Raw genomic sequence first — 14,644 nt, 5'->3', positions numbered from 1 at the left:
GAGGCATCGCAGGGACTGACAGAGTTTCAACAGTCAGCTTGTGAATCTCAGCCATCAATTAGGAAATTATGCATGCGCCCAGTAGAGTGTCCACCCAATCAAAGAGGTCAGGCAAGCCAGTGAAGATGCTCGGCAGTGTCACTTGCAGATGGCATGCAAATTAGTATGAGGGGGGCAAATATGCAATTAAATTACAAATGATGGTGCTTTTGGTGATGGGACCCTCAGGGCGCTCTGGGTGCATATCCTGCTGGTAATCTATGCTTAGCCATTACAGAGCCATTTGGACAGTTTATCGATCAATTACTACAGTAAAGGGGTCAACAGTATTAAAAAACAGCCGCGCAGTCAATGTTCAGTAGTGCTGTATCGACAAGAAAACAAAAACAGAAAAGAAAAAACAAACTCAGTGCTCATAAGGGAGAAGCAAGAGGCGTTTGTTTCCCACACTGTAAGAGCCCGCCGGTGTAACACACACATACACCCTCCTCACTCACTCGCTCGCTCTGCCGCTCTCTCATCCGCCGGACTGAGAGGCTGAAGCAGCCTGAGAAAGGAAACAGAGAGGAGGGGAGAGGAAACGGAGCGACGGAGATGTCGAGCATCAACATGGGGCCGAGATCGTTGCTGATGCCGGCGCTCGCGTGGGTCTTCCTGGCCTTCCTGACCGCCGACGTCCGATGTCTAAACGGCGACGAGGACCAGAACCAGGACACCGAGTGCAAGATGAAGAGCGTCACCGTGTCGGCGCTGCCGTTTTTGAGGGAAAACGACCTGAGCATCATGCACAGCCCGTCGGCCTCCGAGCCCAAGCTGCTGTTCTCCGTCAGAAATGATTTCCCCGGAGACGTCGTGGTGGTGGACGACCTGGAGAACACCGAGCTCCCCTTCTTTGTCTTAGGTGAGTCTTTAAAACGGAACAGCGTGCGCGGCGCATTAGCCGCCAATTAAGCGGATTTAAGTCCGCTATTTCCTCATATTACACTGGAGCATCTGTCCGTCTATTAGCCAAGGCCTGGCTACATACCATGTTTTCGCTCGTTTGAAAAACACTATAGGCTATATATACATAACAGGCAGAATGTTTTGGTAGCTGCGCATAGGCTATATGTCACAGTCAGTCCGCCATCAGTTCATATGCCAATTATATAGGGGCTAATCAACACTTAGCACTTCTTATTGCAAAAGAGGCCGCGTAGCATAATGCTAAAAACATATATAGCCAACGATAAATAGAAACTAGATATGTAAGTTAAGTCACATTTAAGCTACAATCGTTGTATACACACACCCACACACACAGATATATATGCATATTCACTGTCACCCAAGTGCAATGTAACTTTTAGGCTTGTTGCATTTCTGTTGTTTCTTGTTGCGTGGTCACTCTGCGCTGCCCCTGTCTTATATGAAGTTAGTTTTTCTGGTTTTACATTCCGTGTTTGTTTCTGGTTTTACCAGAAAACTAAACTACCTTAGCAAGCTAGCAAGCCTCATCCAACTTTAGAACGCACTGACTCTGGCGGAGAAGTTTGCTGGCCGCTGTCCATGGTGCTGAATCTCCTCTGCTGCTGCGAAGAGTCAGGGGCTCCTCCTGCCACTGTGAGCATTGACACATACTCCAGTGTCACCTTTATACAGTCAGTTTCGGTGAGATTCAAGGCTGTGTGTGCTTGTGTGTTTTCTTCAGGGTTAAGTGTTGTGCCAGTGTCTAGATTAAAAACAGAAATGAACAGAAACTCATGTGGAAAACAAAAAGTCATAACATATAACGTAATTATTATTATTGTTATTATTATTATTATTATTATTATTATTATTATTATTGATTATTCAATGACTTTTGACAGTGGTTGCCTAACTTTCATACAGACATTTTCCAAAATGCTCATTGTATTTTAGAACTGCTTTTACACTGATATATACCCATATACTGTTTTTAAGTGTCGTCTGTAACACCATACACCATCCAAAAATAAATAAGACATTTATTGTTAGCTTAATGGCAGGGTAGTTCTTTTTAATGAGTGGTAAATATGTCCTGCGAAGTTTCTCATGTGTAGGAGAGTTTTTGGAAGATTGCAAGTACTTTTGGGCAAGTTATTTTTTTTTACGTTTTGCGACTTGAATCTGATCCACCGCATTGAGGATTGTAAACTCAGTTGCTCCCAGCCAACATTGCAGACATGAAGAAGCAAATTTTTTCTACCTTTGTCATACAGCACATAGCAGAGAACAAACAAGGTATGGTTGGACAAAGTGAAGGGTAGAATAGGCATTGGTATCTGTGCATGTTTGCTTAGTTTCAAAGCTCCATCATTGATCCAGCCTCAGCAGCAATCCCCAATGCAGCGGGGAAAACTACAGTATCAGTTCAGGACTAAAGTTTGTAAACACCCTCTCGTTCAGTGTTTTTGCTTTGTAGATTAATATGAAAGACATCACAACTGTGAAGGAACACGTATGCAGTCATGAAGTAAAGCAAAAGTTGGCATTCTCTCAATCAGCTTCATGAGGTAGTCATCTGGAATGGTTTCAGACTTTGTGGAAACTCTTGCCTTCTTAATGTGACTGACACTGTCAGTTGTGTTGTGCAGAGATAGGGTTCGTACACAGTTCTCTGCAATGAAACATTTTACTCCAGTACTGTTCTAATCCATATCATACATAAGAACCACTCAACTTAGTAGAGAGAGATGGCAATCTGTCTTTACTTGAAGACATGAAAGTCAGTCAGGTTAGATGAGCTCTGTGAACTGTGTGTATTCACATGCAGTTGTAAAAGTCATGAATTGAAAGCAGGTACAGAGCTGAGTCAGATCAGATAGCCTCCAAAATCATCCCACCTAAACCCAGCTGAGATTAGTTGTACCACAGAGTGAAGGCAAAGCAGCCAACAAGTGCTTACACTAATGGAACTCCTTCAAGACTGCTGAAAAACCATTCCAGGTGAATTAAAAACTAATTTTGCCAATTACCATTGGCTTCATTAATATTTCCTGTGATGACCTGTCCCCGAAACACTGGTGCCTGAAGCTTATTGTTGGACTGTGTGATTGAATGTGTACTGTTTCTGTGTGTCTGTCAGTAGTACATCAGTGTTAAGTAAATGAAGCAGGCCAGAGGTAGAAAATTTGTTTGATTTAGCTTAAAGAGAATGCCATAATGAGAGTGATGTGTAAATGAGCACTTCTGAATGTTAACATTCTCTATGCAGCCTTTTATTTATTATTTTTCTGCAAACCCTCTGATCTTTTAGTCTCTACCATGTCAGAAAGTGGGTAAAATAGCCTGTGCAATATCTTAGATCTCAGTATGAGGTCTCATTTTATGGAACCAAAACTTCAAAGAAGGTCATTTTATAACAATGTAAACTGTAAAAAGTAACACATCCTTTCATGACAGTTCCTGAAAATAGCAAGCTTTTTTTCTTGTTTTTGCCTGAAAAGTGTATGAAAACTGATGGACAACACTCGGACATTATTAAACTTAAAGGTCACATGGCTGTTTATACTGTAGTGCAGTACAAAACTGAAGATTATATTGTAAATAAGAAAGGGTTAAACACTCCACCAAGTAGCCTCCTTTTTCTGTGATGAAAACTGTCGGCACTCAACTGTCATTCTCTGAAGCAGCTTTGTGTGGTCATCACTTGAAGCTTTTCCAACAGTCTTGAAGTTTTGAGTTCCTACATATGCTGAGCGCTCGTTGGCTGCTTTTCCTGTTGAACGATGGTCCCACTAAACTCAGACCAGATGGGATGGTGTTTCACTGCAGAGTGTTGTGGGAGCACTGCCAGCTGACTATATTTATAAATTTATTCTCAACAAATTAAAATCCAAATTTCTGTTGGACAAATGTCCATTTTTTGGTTTTCTTGGTCCAAACAATTCTGTTCTTCTTACTGGTCACTCTCAGTAGCAGTTTCTTCTTCAAACAGCTTCTTTAAACTCCTGCAAACAGCTGATGTACAGATGTGACTGCTGCTTGATATCTAGGAAGCTTTGGTGTGGGCTCTAATCCGCTGCCAGTTGTCGACGAGGCTGATAACTCTAGTCATCCTTTTCTATGATCAGAGGTAACGCTCACTCCACCATCCTTTGCTAGCGTTGTCCTTATGTGAGAGAGTTTCATCACATGTTTTAATGTTTTTTTTTGCATGATGAAATTATGATAATAATTATAATAATATAATATATATAATAATAATAATATAATATAATTCAGTATGTGTTATACAGTATCAGTGTCTATAGTATTGGTCTGGTTGTTGTTGAAAATAGTAAAAATGAAAAACTCATCAGAATGAGTAGTTGTGCCCGAACTTTTTCATTTTTGAGGTTCTATACCCATCTCTAGATAGGAGGAAGTGTCTGAGGCTTAGAAGCGAGTAGAGCCAGTGCCACAGATAAGGTCCGGGAAGAATTTGATATCAGTGTTCCTACTTTATTGGACTGGGGTCAGCGGGTGTCACTTGTTACACATATACTGGATATGGAGTTCATTTTATCCACTTTCATCCGACTGATGTAGTACAGAGTTCTGGAAAGCCATTGTCTATAAATGTCTGACTATGCTGTGTATTTATCATTGCTCCAGAAAAAAACCCTGTAGTATAAACGCTAGCATTTTTATGCCTGTTTTAATTAATAGACATATGGATGCAGGGAATGAAGTTCCCAAATGATGTCTGCAGACTTATTCAGTATTTACACCATGAGACTGTGGTGAATACTTTGAATAGTTCATTTAAAGGCCCAATTTAAACAACAGTTATTTCATTAAGTGGTGCAGGGAAATAAGGTAAGACTAATGCACAGCACAGCAGATCTCTCAGGGCTGCTGCTGCTGCATATGAATGAGTCTGAATTCGTATCTGGCATTCCTTTACATAGTGCTCTGCCCCGGGACAGAAAACTTTTAATGAAATCTCACACCGGGGAGTCCAACGCAATTCTGGGTAGCATCGCTGCTACCCAAATATAAACACAGGAGCAGCTGCGGCATTTTATTTATTTATATTGTCCTCCTTTTGTTTGCTGCTTGATTTCCTTTGCTGTTTAGCAAAACATCCTTTGTCCAATACGGGGTGTCCGCTTTGAATTACAAACCAACTTCCATTCGATGTACATGCACCTTTTCGAAAAACAAAAGCAACCTGAGGTAGCGCTGCGTGGAGGTATTGATAAAAAGCAGTAATTGCATTTAGAGCAGTGTGATGGGATGCCTGATGAATGCTGTTAGTGTAGAAGCACTAAAGTCTTTTTAGCTACTGCTGGGGATCCAGTTGTTTTTGTCTCACACTAGCCCTCTATCTATTGTTGAGTCTGCCACAGCCTCATTATGATTAATGCACTACATGGTTCCTCTCAGCAGATTTGTATGTCCCTTCGGCACGGTGCATGAGACACTGTGCCAGGCACCGTGTCTGTGGGTAAACATTCTGTGCATCGTAGGCCAAGTCCGACAAAACACACAAAACAATATAGAGAAGCGCACATTTCTCTGGAGTGAGATAATGTAAGAGATTAACTGATTTTGCTTTGGTGCATGTTTACTGGCAACACATTTGCTTTAGGAACTCACTGGATCAAGTGTTTGTCAGTGGCAATGAACTGAATGTTTAGTACAGGCCAGTAAAAATACTTATATGGCAACAGCTCTATGATTCAAGTACATTTTGATTTCGCATAGATCCCTTTGTTTGACATCATGTAGTTCTTTTGTAAATTGCAGGTTATTTTCTTTTTGGTCTGCTCTAACTAATAAGCAGCAGTTCAGCAGAGTGGTTCATTCATCATTTTTCTTTTCACTCAGCGTGGAAACTGCAGTAGTGGTCGCATTTAACATTTTTGCTCCAATGTTCCTTTCAGTTTTCACGTTTCCACCGATGCAGAGAATAAATACCTCGCAATTTGATAGTTGTACAACCAACCAGGGCCATTATTGTTATCATCAAATTTCAACTCCACGGTGATCAGGTGACATGATGTCTCTGTTCGTTTCTGAAATCACTCCGAAATGATTTGATTGGCCTGGAAGATCGTAATCGGTTCCCAAAGGAGCCACTTCAGACCAACTTTCCGCAGCAAAAAGTTTGTGGGTGGGGGTAGTACAAACTGGTTTCTAGGGTAGTATTCAGTCATTTTAGGCAGAAAAAAAAGATCAGTGATTTAAAAGTACAGAAGTTTGATGTTGGACGACACGATGACCAACATAAAAAAAAAACTCATAAATCCGTCCTCATTTCCAGCCACGTTTCTGATAGTAAAAAGCATCACTTTATATTCAAGACACTCAGGTTTTGACTTACAGCCCTGAGAATTTCAGTCAGTTTAACATACATTTATGAAGCTTATCACGCTGTAACCCTCTCAGCAGCAGCAGCAGTAAGTCTTCCTGTTAACTGCAGTCCCCCATAATCTTCCATGTCTCATCAGGACACATTACAGCCAACTATAATTATTAGGTTTTAAACACCTCAGACACACAGATCAGAACAGTTTTAAGGGCTGATCTCAGTGTTGCAGTTAAAGGTGAAACTTACAGCAGGATAACTCACTTTGGGAACATAAAAAAAGGATTCTTCCTATGATGGATGCTCGGATTTGTTTTCATTACCTATTTAGATAAGAGATTTTTTTCCCATGGATTTATATGCAGGCTTCTGTGTGTTGGCAGCAACAGTGCGGTGCCATTTAAATTCCACATTCCCCCTTTTACAGTGGCTCACGTTTTTCTCTCCAAATTGCCTCTCTGAAGCATCTGAGAAGCAATTTGAGAAGGGAGGTTTCTGTGACTGACAGTAAATTCTAGCTGCAGGACTGCAGCCACTCGTTAGTGTCAGAGAAGCCTGGCTACGTTATTAGAAATTTACCCTTTTGGTGTTGTACCATAAATTGTCCAGGAGTTGAGGTAATAAAGTTGCCCTCTGGTTAGACACTTGAGCTGCATTTGCTCTGGCAGTCATTTGCACATCCAACCCAGAAGACTTGGAGGGAAGTCTGCCTTTAAAGGGCTCCCATTCAAATCCGCTTTCTGGAACAACAATTTGCCCTATACAATTCAGGTTCATGACATAAAAGTATTGCTTGTACATGCCATATCACATTTGAGTCCTGAGAGCACTGCGTGCTTCTGGAGATGGATACTTTTTTTTTAAGAGCTAGCTAATCTGACCAGATATTGAGACCTGCAAGTGGTTTATTCAATTCACTTCAGTTCAATTCAATTTTGTCAACATGAAGTCAATTTGTAGGCAAACCTCAGAATGGTTATGGCCTCACTTAGACAGCACAAGTGGTAGAGAATGGTACATATAACATACATGCACTGCTTTAATTGGATGGGTGCTCTTTGGTACACATTACCTGCACTTATACACTTTACCCTCTGGCCTACCAGGAGTTTTTTTTTATTACTGTGAACTCCTGCAAACAGCTCTCCTATTGATTCAAAATGGCACTTCAAATACATTTCCCAGGGGGCACCATGTGTCACTTGCCTCTTTTTGTTCTCCCTGGCATTAAGCAACATTAATCTGAGTGCAGTATCAGCTGTCACAACAGCACCGGTTAATGCCTGGAAATATTCCAAACTAATTATTGGAAATACGATCACACTGATCAGTATTCACTTTTGTGTGCGCCTCTGATCCAGGCTGCTTTTGTGTCATTTTGGGTCTTTAAAAATATTTTTCAGCATTGATCGTGATTGACGAAGCGAGCATTCAGCGTCAGGGCTAAAGAATTTCTATTATCCACTTACACAAACGGTCGATTTTGACAATCAGCTATGTACAGCTGGTCAGTCCTCCTCAACCCAGTTGCATTGTGTTTCTCTGCAGAGCATGTCTTGTGTCAGCAAACCTTTCTGGCGAAGCTATGGGCAGGGCACCAGGCAGGGTATATTTTTCAGCACATTTTTTGATCACTTAATTATTCTCCCATAAAGACAAGGTGGTCTTGCCTAGATAACGTGTATTTGTGGGGAACACTGCAGCTTAGTACCAGAAAATGTTCAGTCATTAAAGCCGACAGATATAGAAATCAAACATGGATTAAAGAGCATTGTGTGTTTCAGCTTTCATTAACATGTCATCCTGAATATATGGTGCAACCACATCAGAGATGTGGGCCCCACACTGAGCCCTGTCTGTTTTAATACCAGCTGCTCTCTGGCCTGTGGGTGAATTGAATAAAATTAGAAGAAGAAGAAAAAAAAAAAGAAAAGTTGGATCAGAAACGCTGTGTGGGCCTCCATTTTCATTATGCACTTTAATCCTTGTCCAGCTGCGTGTATCACCTTGACTCGCCAAAAAGTGAATTCAAGCCTTTCTTGCATAACAACAGTTAAGTTCTGTAATCCAAACCAGGCTTATTCGTCACACTTGCCTTAACTCCTTAAGCCTTTGACCAGTTTTTGAAACTCCTATTTGATAAAAAATCCCGAACTTTGGTCAGTGACAGCTCCACGACTGCAAGTCCTCAATAAAAAACCTTGGGCTGTGTGGATAAGAGACCCTTGGGAGAAATTTCCCTTCCCTATATGTCCCCTTCAATAAGCCAAATAATGGCTAGTTCCTCATTAAACACTATTATTGACTGTTATACAACCTGGTCAAAGCTTTGGACTGCACCTCTACCAGATGTGATGGAAGAAAAACTACAATGCTGAGTCCAGTTTAGTTATAGCATCACTAGGTAGCCTCTCCATTTAAATATGGCTTACTTAGCAACTTTAGAAAAATGGTGACCAGTTACATTTTTATAACAGATAGAGCGTGCAGCAACATTTAAGGGGGGGCAATACTCTGCCACAACTCAGCTTAATAACACTAGTTTCTATGATAGAGGAACAATTGTAGCAGAGGACGTTACCCTGGTATACAACAGTGTGCTACAGATGTGCCACTCTGGACTATTAAAAATGCTTTCATGTAGTCCGTCATAATGAATGTGTTACAGACACATCTAATTACTGTACATGCAGGGTGTCAGAGACACTGAGCCTGGTGAGCATACAACCCGTTTATTAATTGGATCTTCAAGGCTGAGAACACTGACTTACATAACTATGGCCAAACTATTCCCACCTATAGAAGCACTAATGGTCATTACTTGGAGGACACCTCTCAATTTAAAGCTGCCGTGTTATTTTTGGGCACTATTTGCATTGGCTATAATATTCAGAGGGTTTATTGCTGAGTCTGAGAGAAGCATAAAAAAGCAGGGGAACATGATTATGTACCACACTTTGCCTCGTAGGTGTGGTAATGCAGTAATGGTATGGATAAGCATTTTTGTACTATTCTGAATTTGTTTTTTTGTAATCGCTTGAAATTGCATCAACTTTTCTGAATTATTGCAAAAAAAAAAGGGGGGATCTGAACTGTTATTATAAAGCACACAGATTAGTTATGTGAAGGGGAGATGAGATTTGAAGTTTGAACTGTCAATTCGCTGAGAAAAAAAAAAAAGTCTGTTCATTTAACTTTTTGTTGAAGTTTTCAGTTTCCAACATGACATTTACAGGTCGGCAGGTTCTGTAATGTGCTGCACTGAGGAACTCACTGTGAGCTTTTTAACAAAGCCAGAGACTTTTAGCCTTGGAAACACCTGAAATAGCTGCTTCGGGTGTTTTCACACTTGCATCCTGCTCTCTGTGACTAATGGCACAGGTGGTTTGCTTTTAGCAGGCTTTAGCAGGCTTTACCAGTCTGAACGACAGATGATTTTCAGGTACCTTGCAAGGTGACAATGGATGCTGCATGAAGCTACCTTGGGTGGTAACACATCATTTGTATGTCATCATGGAGCATATTAGAACCAATACAGAAAAACAGTTTGTCAGTGACTCCAGACCAACTTTCCCCCATGGGGATAGTTTGGGCTGGTAGGATATTGACGTTTACTTTTTCAACCCAAAAAAGGCACATGTTCTCCTAAGCTGAAAAAAACTTGGAGAACATAAATAAAATCGTATAAATGATGCATATATTTTGATAAAGGGATATCGGGAAAAGGTAAGGTTTATACATTAAACTAATGTGGACAATATTAACAAAATAAAAATGCTTTTTGCTTGGGCTGAATGTTATAATCTTTAATAGAAATAGAGGCTGCCAGTGGCAGCAGTTGAAAGGGGTGCTTTGGAGTGAGTGTAGGATCTCACCTGTTTCCTCTGCCCAGGTAGTTCTCCCATAGAGGCGTTTTGCCTGCTGTTCAGTTATCTCTCAATGCCCCATTATTGCTTCAGCTGTACTGGATTATGCCTGGAAATAAAATAAAAAAATAAAAAAATAAATAATAATAATAATAAAAAAAAAATTAAAGATAATCACACGAATCACACTGTCCAACTTTCTCAAGTTTCCAGGCAGTCGGTTTTGTTAACCATTGGTCCATACTGCATTTGCCTCATCAGGATGAGGCCTTTTTAGTCTTAAAATATATTTTGTTCATATTCATATGGGTTGAGGGAACAGTGGGAACTAGGGCTGTTGCTGGTATATCGGTATTGACGATAATCGTGGTATTAAGAAACGAAATTTCAATATTATGTTAAAAATGCACATATGATAATATTGTTCAATCCTTGCCAATCATATCTGGCCTGCGCCTTGCCTACTGTATAATTGTTTTAGTTTCCCACCATCAGCGCTCGCTCGCTGCGCTTCCTCTCGTTGAATACTATTTAGTGGTGCACTTCCACTCATACGTTGATGGTAGGGTGGCGCTGTTGAGCTTCTGCCAGCTCAAATCTTGTGAGGTGAAGAAGACCAGCAGCGAGTGAGAGAGGATGCGGTTGGAGCGTGTTAGATGGGTAGAGCACGGAGAAGAACAAAAATTCACAAACAGTTGGTAAACGATTATCTTCGCAAAGTATGATTATATGATTGAAGTGTGCATGATTAATTGGGGCATGTTTTGTCTCATGTCACTTTGTTCACTGCATTAATTGTCTCTGTATTGGAAGATATAGACTAAAATAGGCCCAAGGCCCAGTAATGATCCATAACTATTGACAAATGTTTCAGTGCTTCAGTTTTTTTTCTCATTTAAAGAAGATAGATATTTTTTGAACGTAAATGTGAAGCACAATAACCAGTGTCATTCATTCACTCAAAATTATTTTGCTAGTGTTTACACATGCATGCTGTATATACCCATATTTAGCTTAATGTACTGCAAAATTAACATTTAGGCCCACGACCTTCTCCTGGATTCAATTTTGTTCCCTCCACTGATCCAGTGCCACTTGAACACAGTGTGTTTTACATCTGCCCCTGTCTTCTTCTGTTCTGCTGTTATTTTGAGTGTAATTCATCCCAAAAGAAAGAAAATTACATAAAGTTTAAAGATGCATCTCCTGGAGTTTGTCATTGTTATTTACATTTTTGTTGATATCGTGACTTTTTTGTCCATTATAATCTTGAAGTGAAAATCTGATGTTGTGACGGCCCTAGGGGAACAAAGGTAAATGGACTGGACTGGTTTCATCAATCATCCAAGAAGGTTCTTCAGTTCTAAAAGGGTGGTGGGGAGCAGATGGTGGATTTGAACAATTATGATCCACCACTGTGATAGTTCTGGACAAATCTGTGCAGATGTGTACAAGATACGGATACTTTGTGAAATCAAGACTGATTTCTTTAACTTGGAACCACCTGTCTTTAGAAGTAGCTATTCACAAACTGGTCAGCACTTTGAGTGTGTGTGAAAAAGAGTAAGAGAGGTGCTTACAATGGCTCATGCTCATGACATATTTTAGGCATTTCAATAAAGAAAAGAGATACTGTTTTAATGTATTGAATCAATGTATGGAAGACAGTGCTTTTTGCTCCTGAATACATTTTACATTGCTTTCATAATTTATTTTTAGTCACAAATGTGAATTAAATACTCCACACGTTAAACCTGTATGTCAGTGACTGTAGCCTCTTAAATGCCTTTAATGTGAACAAGGCAATGCTGTGAGACTACTTTACAATTCTTATCAGCAGTAAGAATTGAAATATTGTGATATGAACTGTGTTTGAATTTCACAGCGTACTAAAAATACTGGAATACTCACTCACAACGGTTGCTGATGGCCCCAGCTGTTAAAACCAAAACTGATTTATTACGATCCATTAATACTCCAGTCAGAAATAATTAAATCATTCTAGTTATTTTGCATGGGCATTTCCGGAAGATTCTGCTGGATATGGTCCCATACTGTAAAAAACACAAGCTAGAACTTCCTATATGAACAGTGTAAGCTACTCCACACACTTCCCAAGTTTGTACGGTACAGAATATCATCCCAAACCAGTACAGGTGATAACTTTGTGTGGGTACATTGGTGAGGCGGAAAACAAAACAACATGTAAGACCTTCACAACAATCAGAGTTTTCAAGGTGTATATCCCTGGAGTTCTAGGACTACACATCCCCAATCCCCTTACTGTATTTCTTGCGGCTAGTAATGCCAGCAGGGTTACGGATGCTCTGCTACTTTCCTGTTATATTCCTGCAAAGTTTACACAGGATGTCCACTGGAAAGTTTAAATAAGCAGTAGTTCCATAAACTTACTTCATGTTAATTGTTTGTATGAAGCTCTGATCAAATTCACTATCTAATAAAATAAAATTTTACATGTTTAATGGAAAATCACCTGACTGATAGTATTGTTCTGAACGATTTTCTATCCATGATCCAATCCAGCCCTGTATGAGCTAAAGGACGTGATGCATTCAGGAAATGTCTGTACACGGAGTGTGACGCGGGTCAATTGATTAAACTTACAGCTTAGGTCTGGACCTCTCATGTCATGTTTATGCTACAGTGCTGATTTTGTTTCGTCTGTGTGTGTTCCCTGATCCGGCTCTCACCCTCACCCACAGCCAACAATCAAGCCATAGCCATAATTAGGACACCTGGTTAAATGGTCATTGAACTGCCACTCAGGGCAGCTGTGTCTTGTGGTGAACAGCTCGCCTTTGAGCGGTGTTTGTGAAAGTCAGATTGCCGTAGTGTTTGCTTGTGGCTATTTTGTGTCTCAACGAGAGCCTTTGTGCATTTTGGAAGTAAGTTTAAATCTGTAACGAGTCATTTTGCTTTGATTGAAGCCTTTCTTTTTTCCATTCACCTGCCCATATTTGCATCTGTGTAGAAAATTGTTGTCTGTAAACATAAGGGTTTCCTCCTGTTTTATGTTTTGCTCATTTGTGTGGGTAGGTAGATGACCTAGTTCTTATTTAATTTTAGTCAAAAGAGCAGAAAAAGAACTCTTAAACTCCTTTAGTTTACGGTATATCTGTTTTTAGTAGCATACATCACTCACCATTGCTGTTTGGGTATTTGTATGTTTTCTGTTGGCTGAATCTACTCACACTAAACAGTTCATCAGCTTTCATCAATCTTGTTAGGAACCTTTTGTCACCTGGTTCATTTTATGTTTCGTCCCTTCACTCCAAGTGAAGAGCTGGGTCATAACCAGCTACATAAAGGGCTCTAAATGCAACTTTTTCAAGAAATTGGTTAATACTGTGTAAGGTACTTTGACTGATCATAATACCAGACATGTTATTTCTTCCTTTTATCTTCACACCAATGAGCCAAAACATTATGAACACTGACAGGAGAAGTAATTAACATAATTGACCTTCTGGTGACAATTGATTGTGCTGCTGGAAAAATGTTGGACCAGGCATTTGTGTAGTTGTCACTTAGACATGTAGTACCCACTTAGACCAGACCAGGCACCCCCACTCCATAGTAATGACACTCCTTGATGGCAGGATGCAGCCTGACACAGACACTTACACAAACACAACAGTTTAGGAACAACTAAAAAACATAAAGAACAGCACAGAGTGTTGACCTGGCCTCCAAATTCACTAGATCCCAAACTGATCAAGCATCAGTGGGATGATCCACAGAGGCCCCTCCCCTTAACACATAAGACCTAAAGGCCCCCACTAACAACAACCAGACACCACAGGACACCCTCAGAAGACCCATGTCCATTCTCTGATGAACATGTTTTTGAGGCACAAGACACAATATTAGGAAGGTGGTCATAATGTTATACCCGATTGGTTTATGTTTCCTTAATTCATCTTGTCATCACTGACTAAAACTCTCATTATCATGCCTGAAACGCTTGTGGCAAATCTGCATGTGCATGATTCACCACCGTCCAATCCTCACTGCCTTTGTGGCCCCCATCATACCTTTGTTGAAGATTAATCTGTTAATTTGTTGAGGACCGAGAGCTGTGGAGGAGAGCACATAAGCAGCATCTAGCTGCTAGTGAATGGTTTACATGGCAACATGATCAGAAGCTTAGACTGGAGCCCTAAAGGAAGGTGGTGTTTTTATCGCAACAGCAGGAGAAGACGGGAAGGAAGGAGAGAGGTGGCGCCTTTAACTCCACGCGCTGCTGCTGTCTGAATAATGACAATCATAAAAGAGCATTAAGGTATCAAACATCAAATCATCAAATATTGTTCAGCTCAGGGACAGCTCAGTCTCAGTTACAGCTTATCGCCTTCCTCCCTGTTCCGTCCTACCTCTCTGTGATGCCAGAATTAAGGCGACTGCACGTCGGAAGTGAAAGACTGAGGAGCACAGGAGTGTGTCTCCTTTTAAAGCTTTC

At 40.5% G+C, this 14,644-nt stretch overlaps 1 protein-coding gene across 5 annotated transcripts in view; it reads left to right on the top strand.

Annotated features, from left to right (window-relative positions):
- Nucleotides 1-498: 498 nt before the first annotated feature.
- Nucleotides 499-14,644, top strand: part of astn1 (astrotactin 1) — a 401,467-nt gene continuing 387,321 nt past the window's right edge. For all 5 annotated transcript variants that reach the window (XM_047589220.1, XM_047589219.1, XM_047589218.1 and 2 more), the window contains exon 1: nt 499-901. In XM_047589220.1, the coding sequence (XP_047445176.1) occupies nt 595-901 (307 nt within the window). In that variant the 5' untranslated portion in view covers nt 499-594. The remainder of the gene's footprint in view (nt 902-14,644) is intronic.

Source organism: Mugil cephalus, chromosome 7 (genome assembly GCF_022458985.1).
Source record: "Mugil cephalus isolate CIBA_MC_2020 chromosome 7, CIBA_Mcephalus_1.1, whole genome shotgun sequence".
In the NCBI taxonomy this organism is placed as follows: Eukaryota; Metazoa; Chordata; class Actinopteri; order Mugiliformes; family Mugilidae; genus Mugil; species Mugil cephalus.
This window is presented reverse-complemented; position numbering and strand designations above follow the sequence as displayed.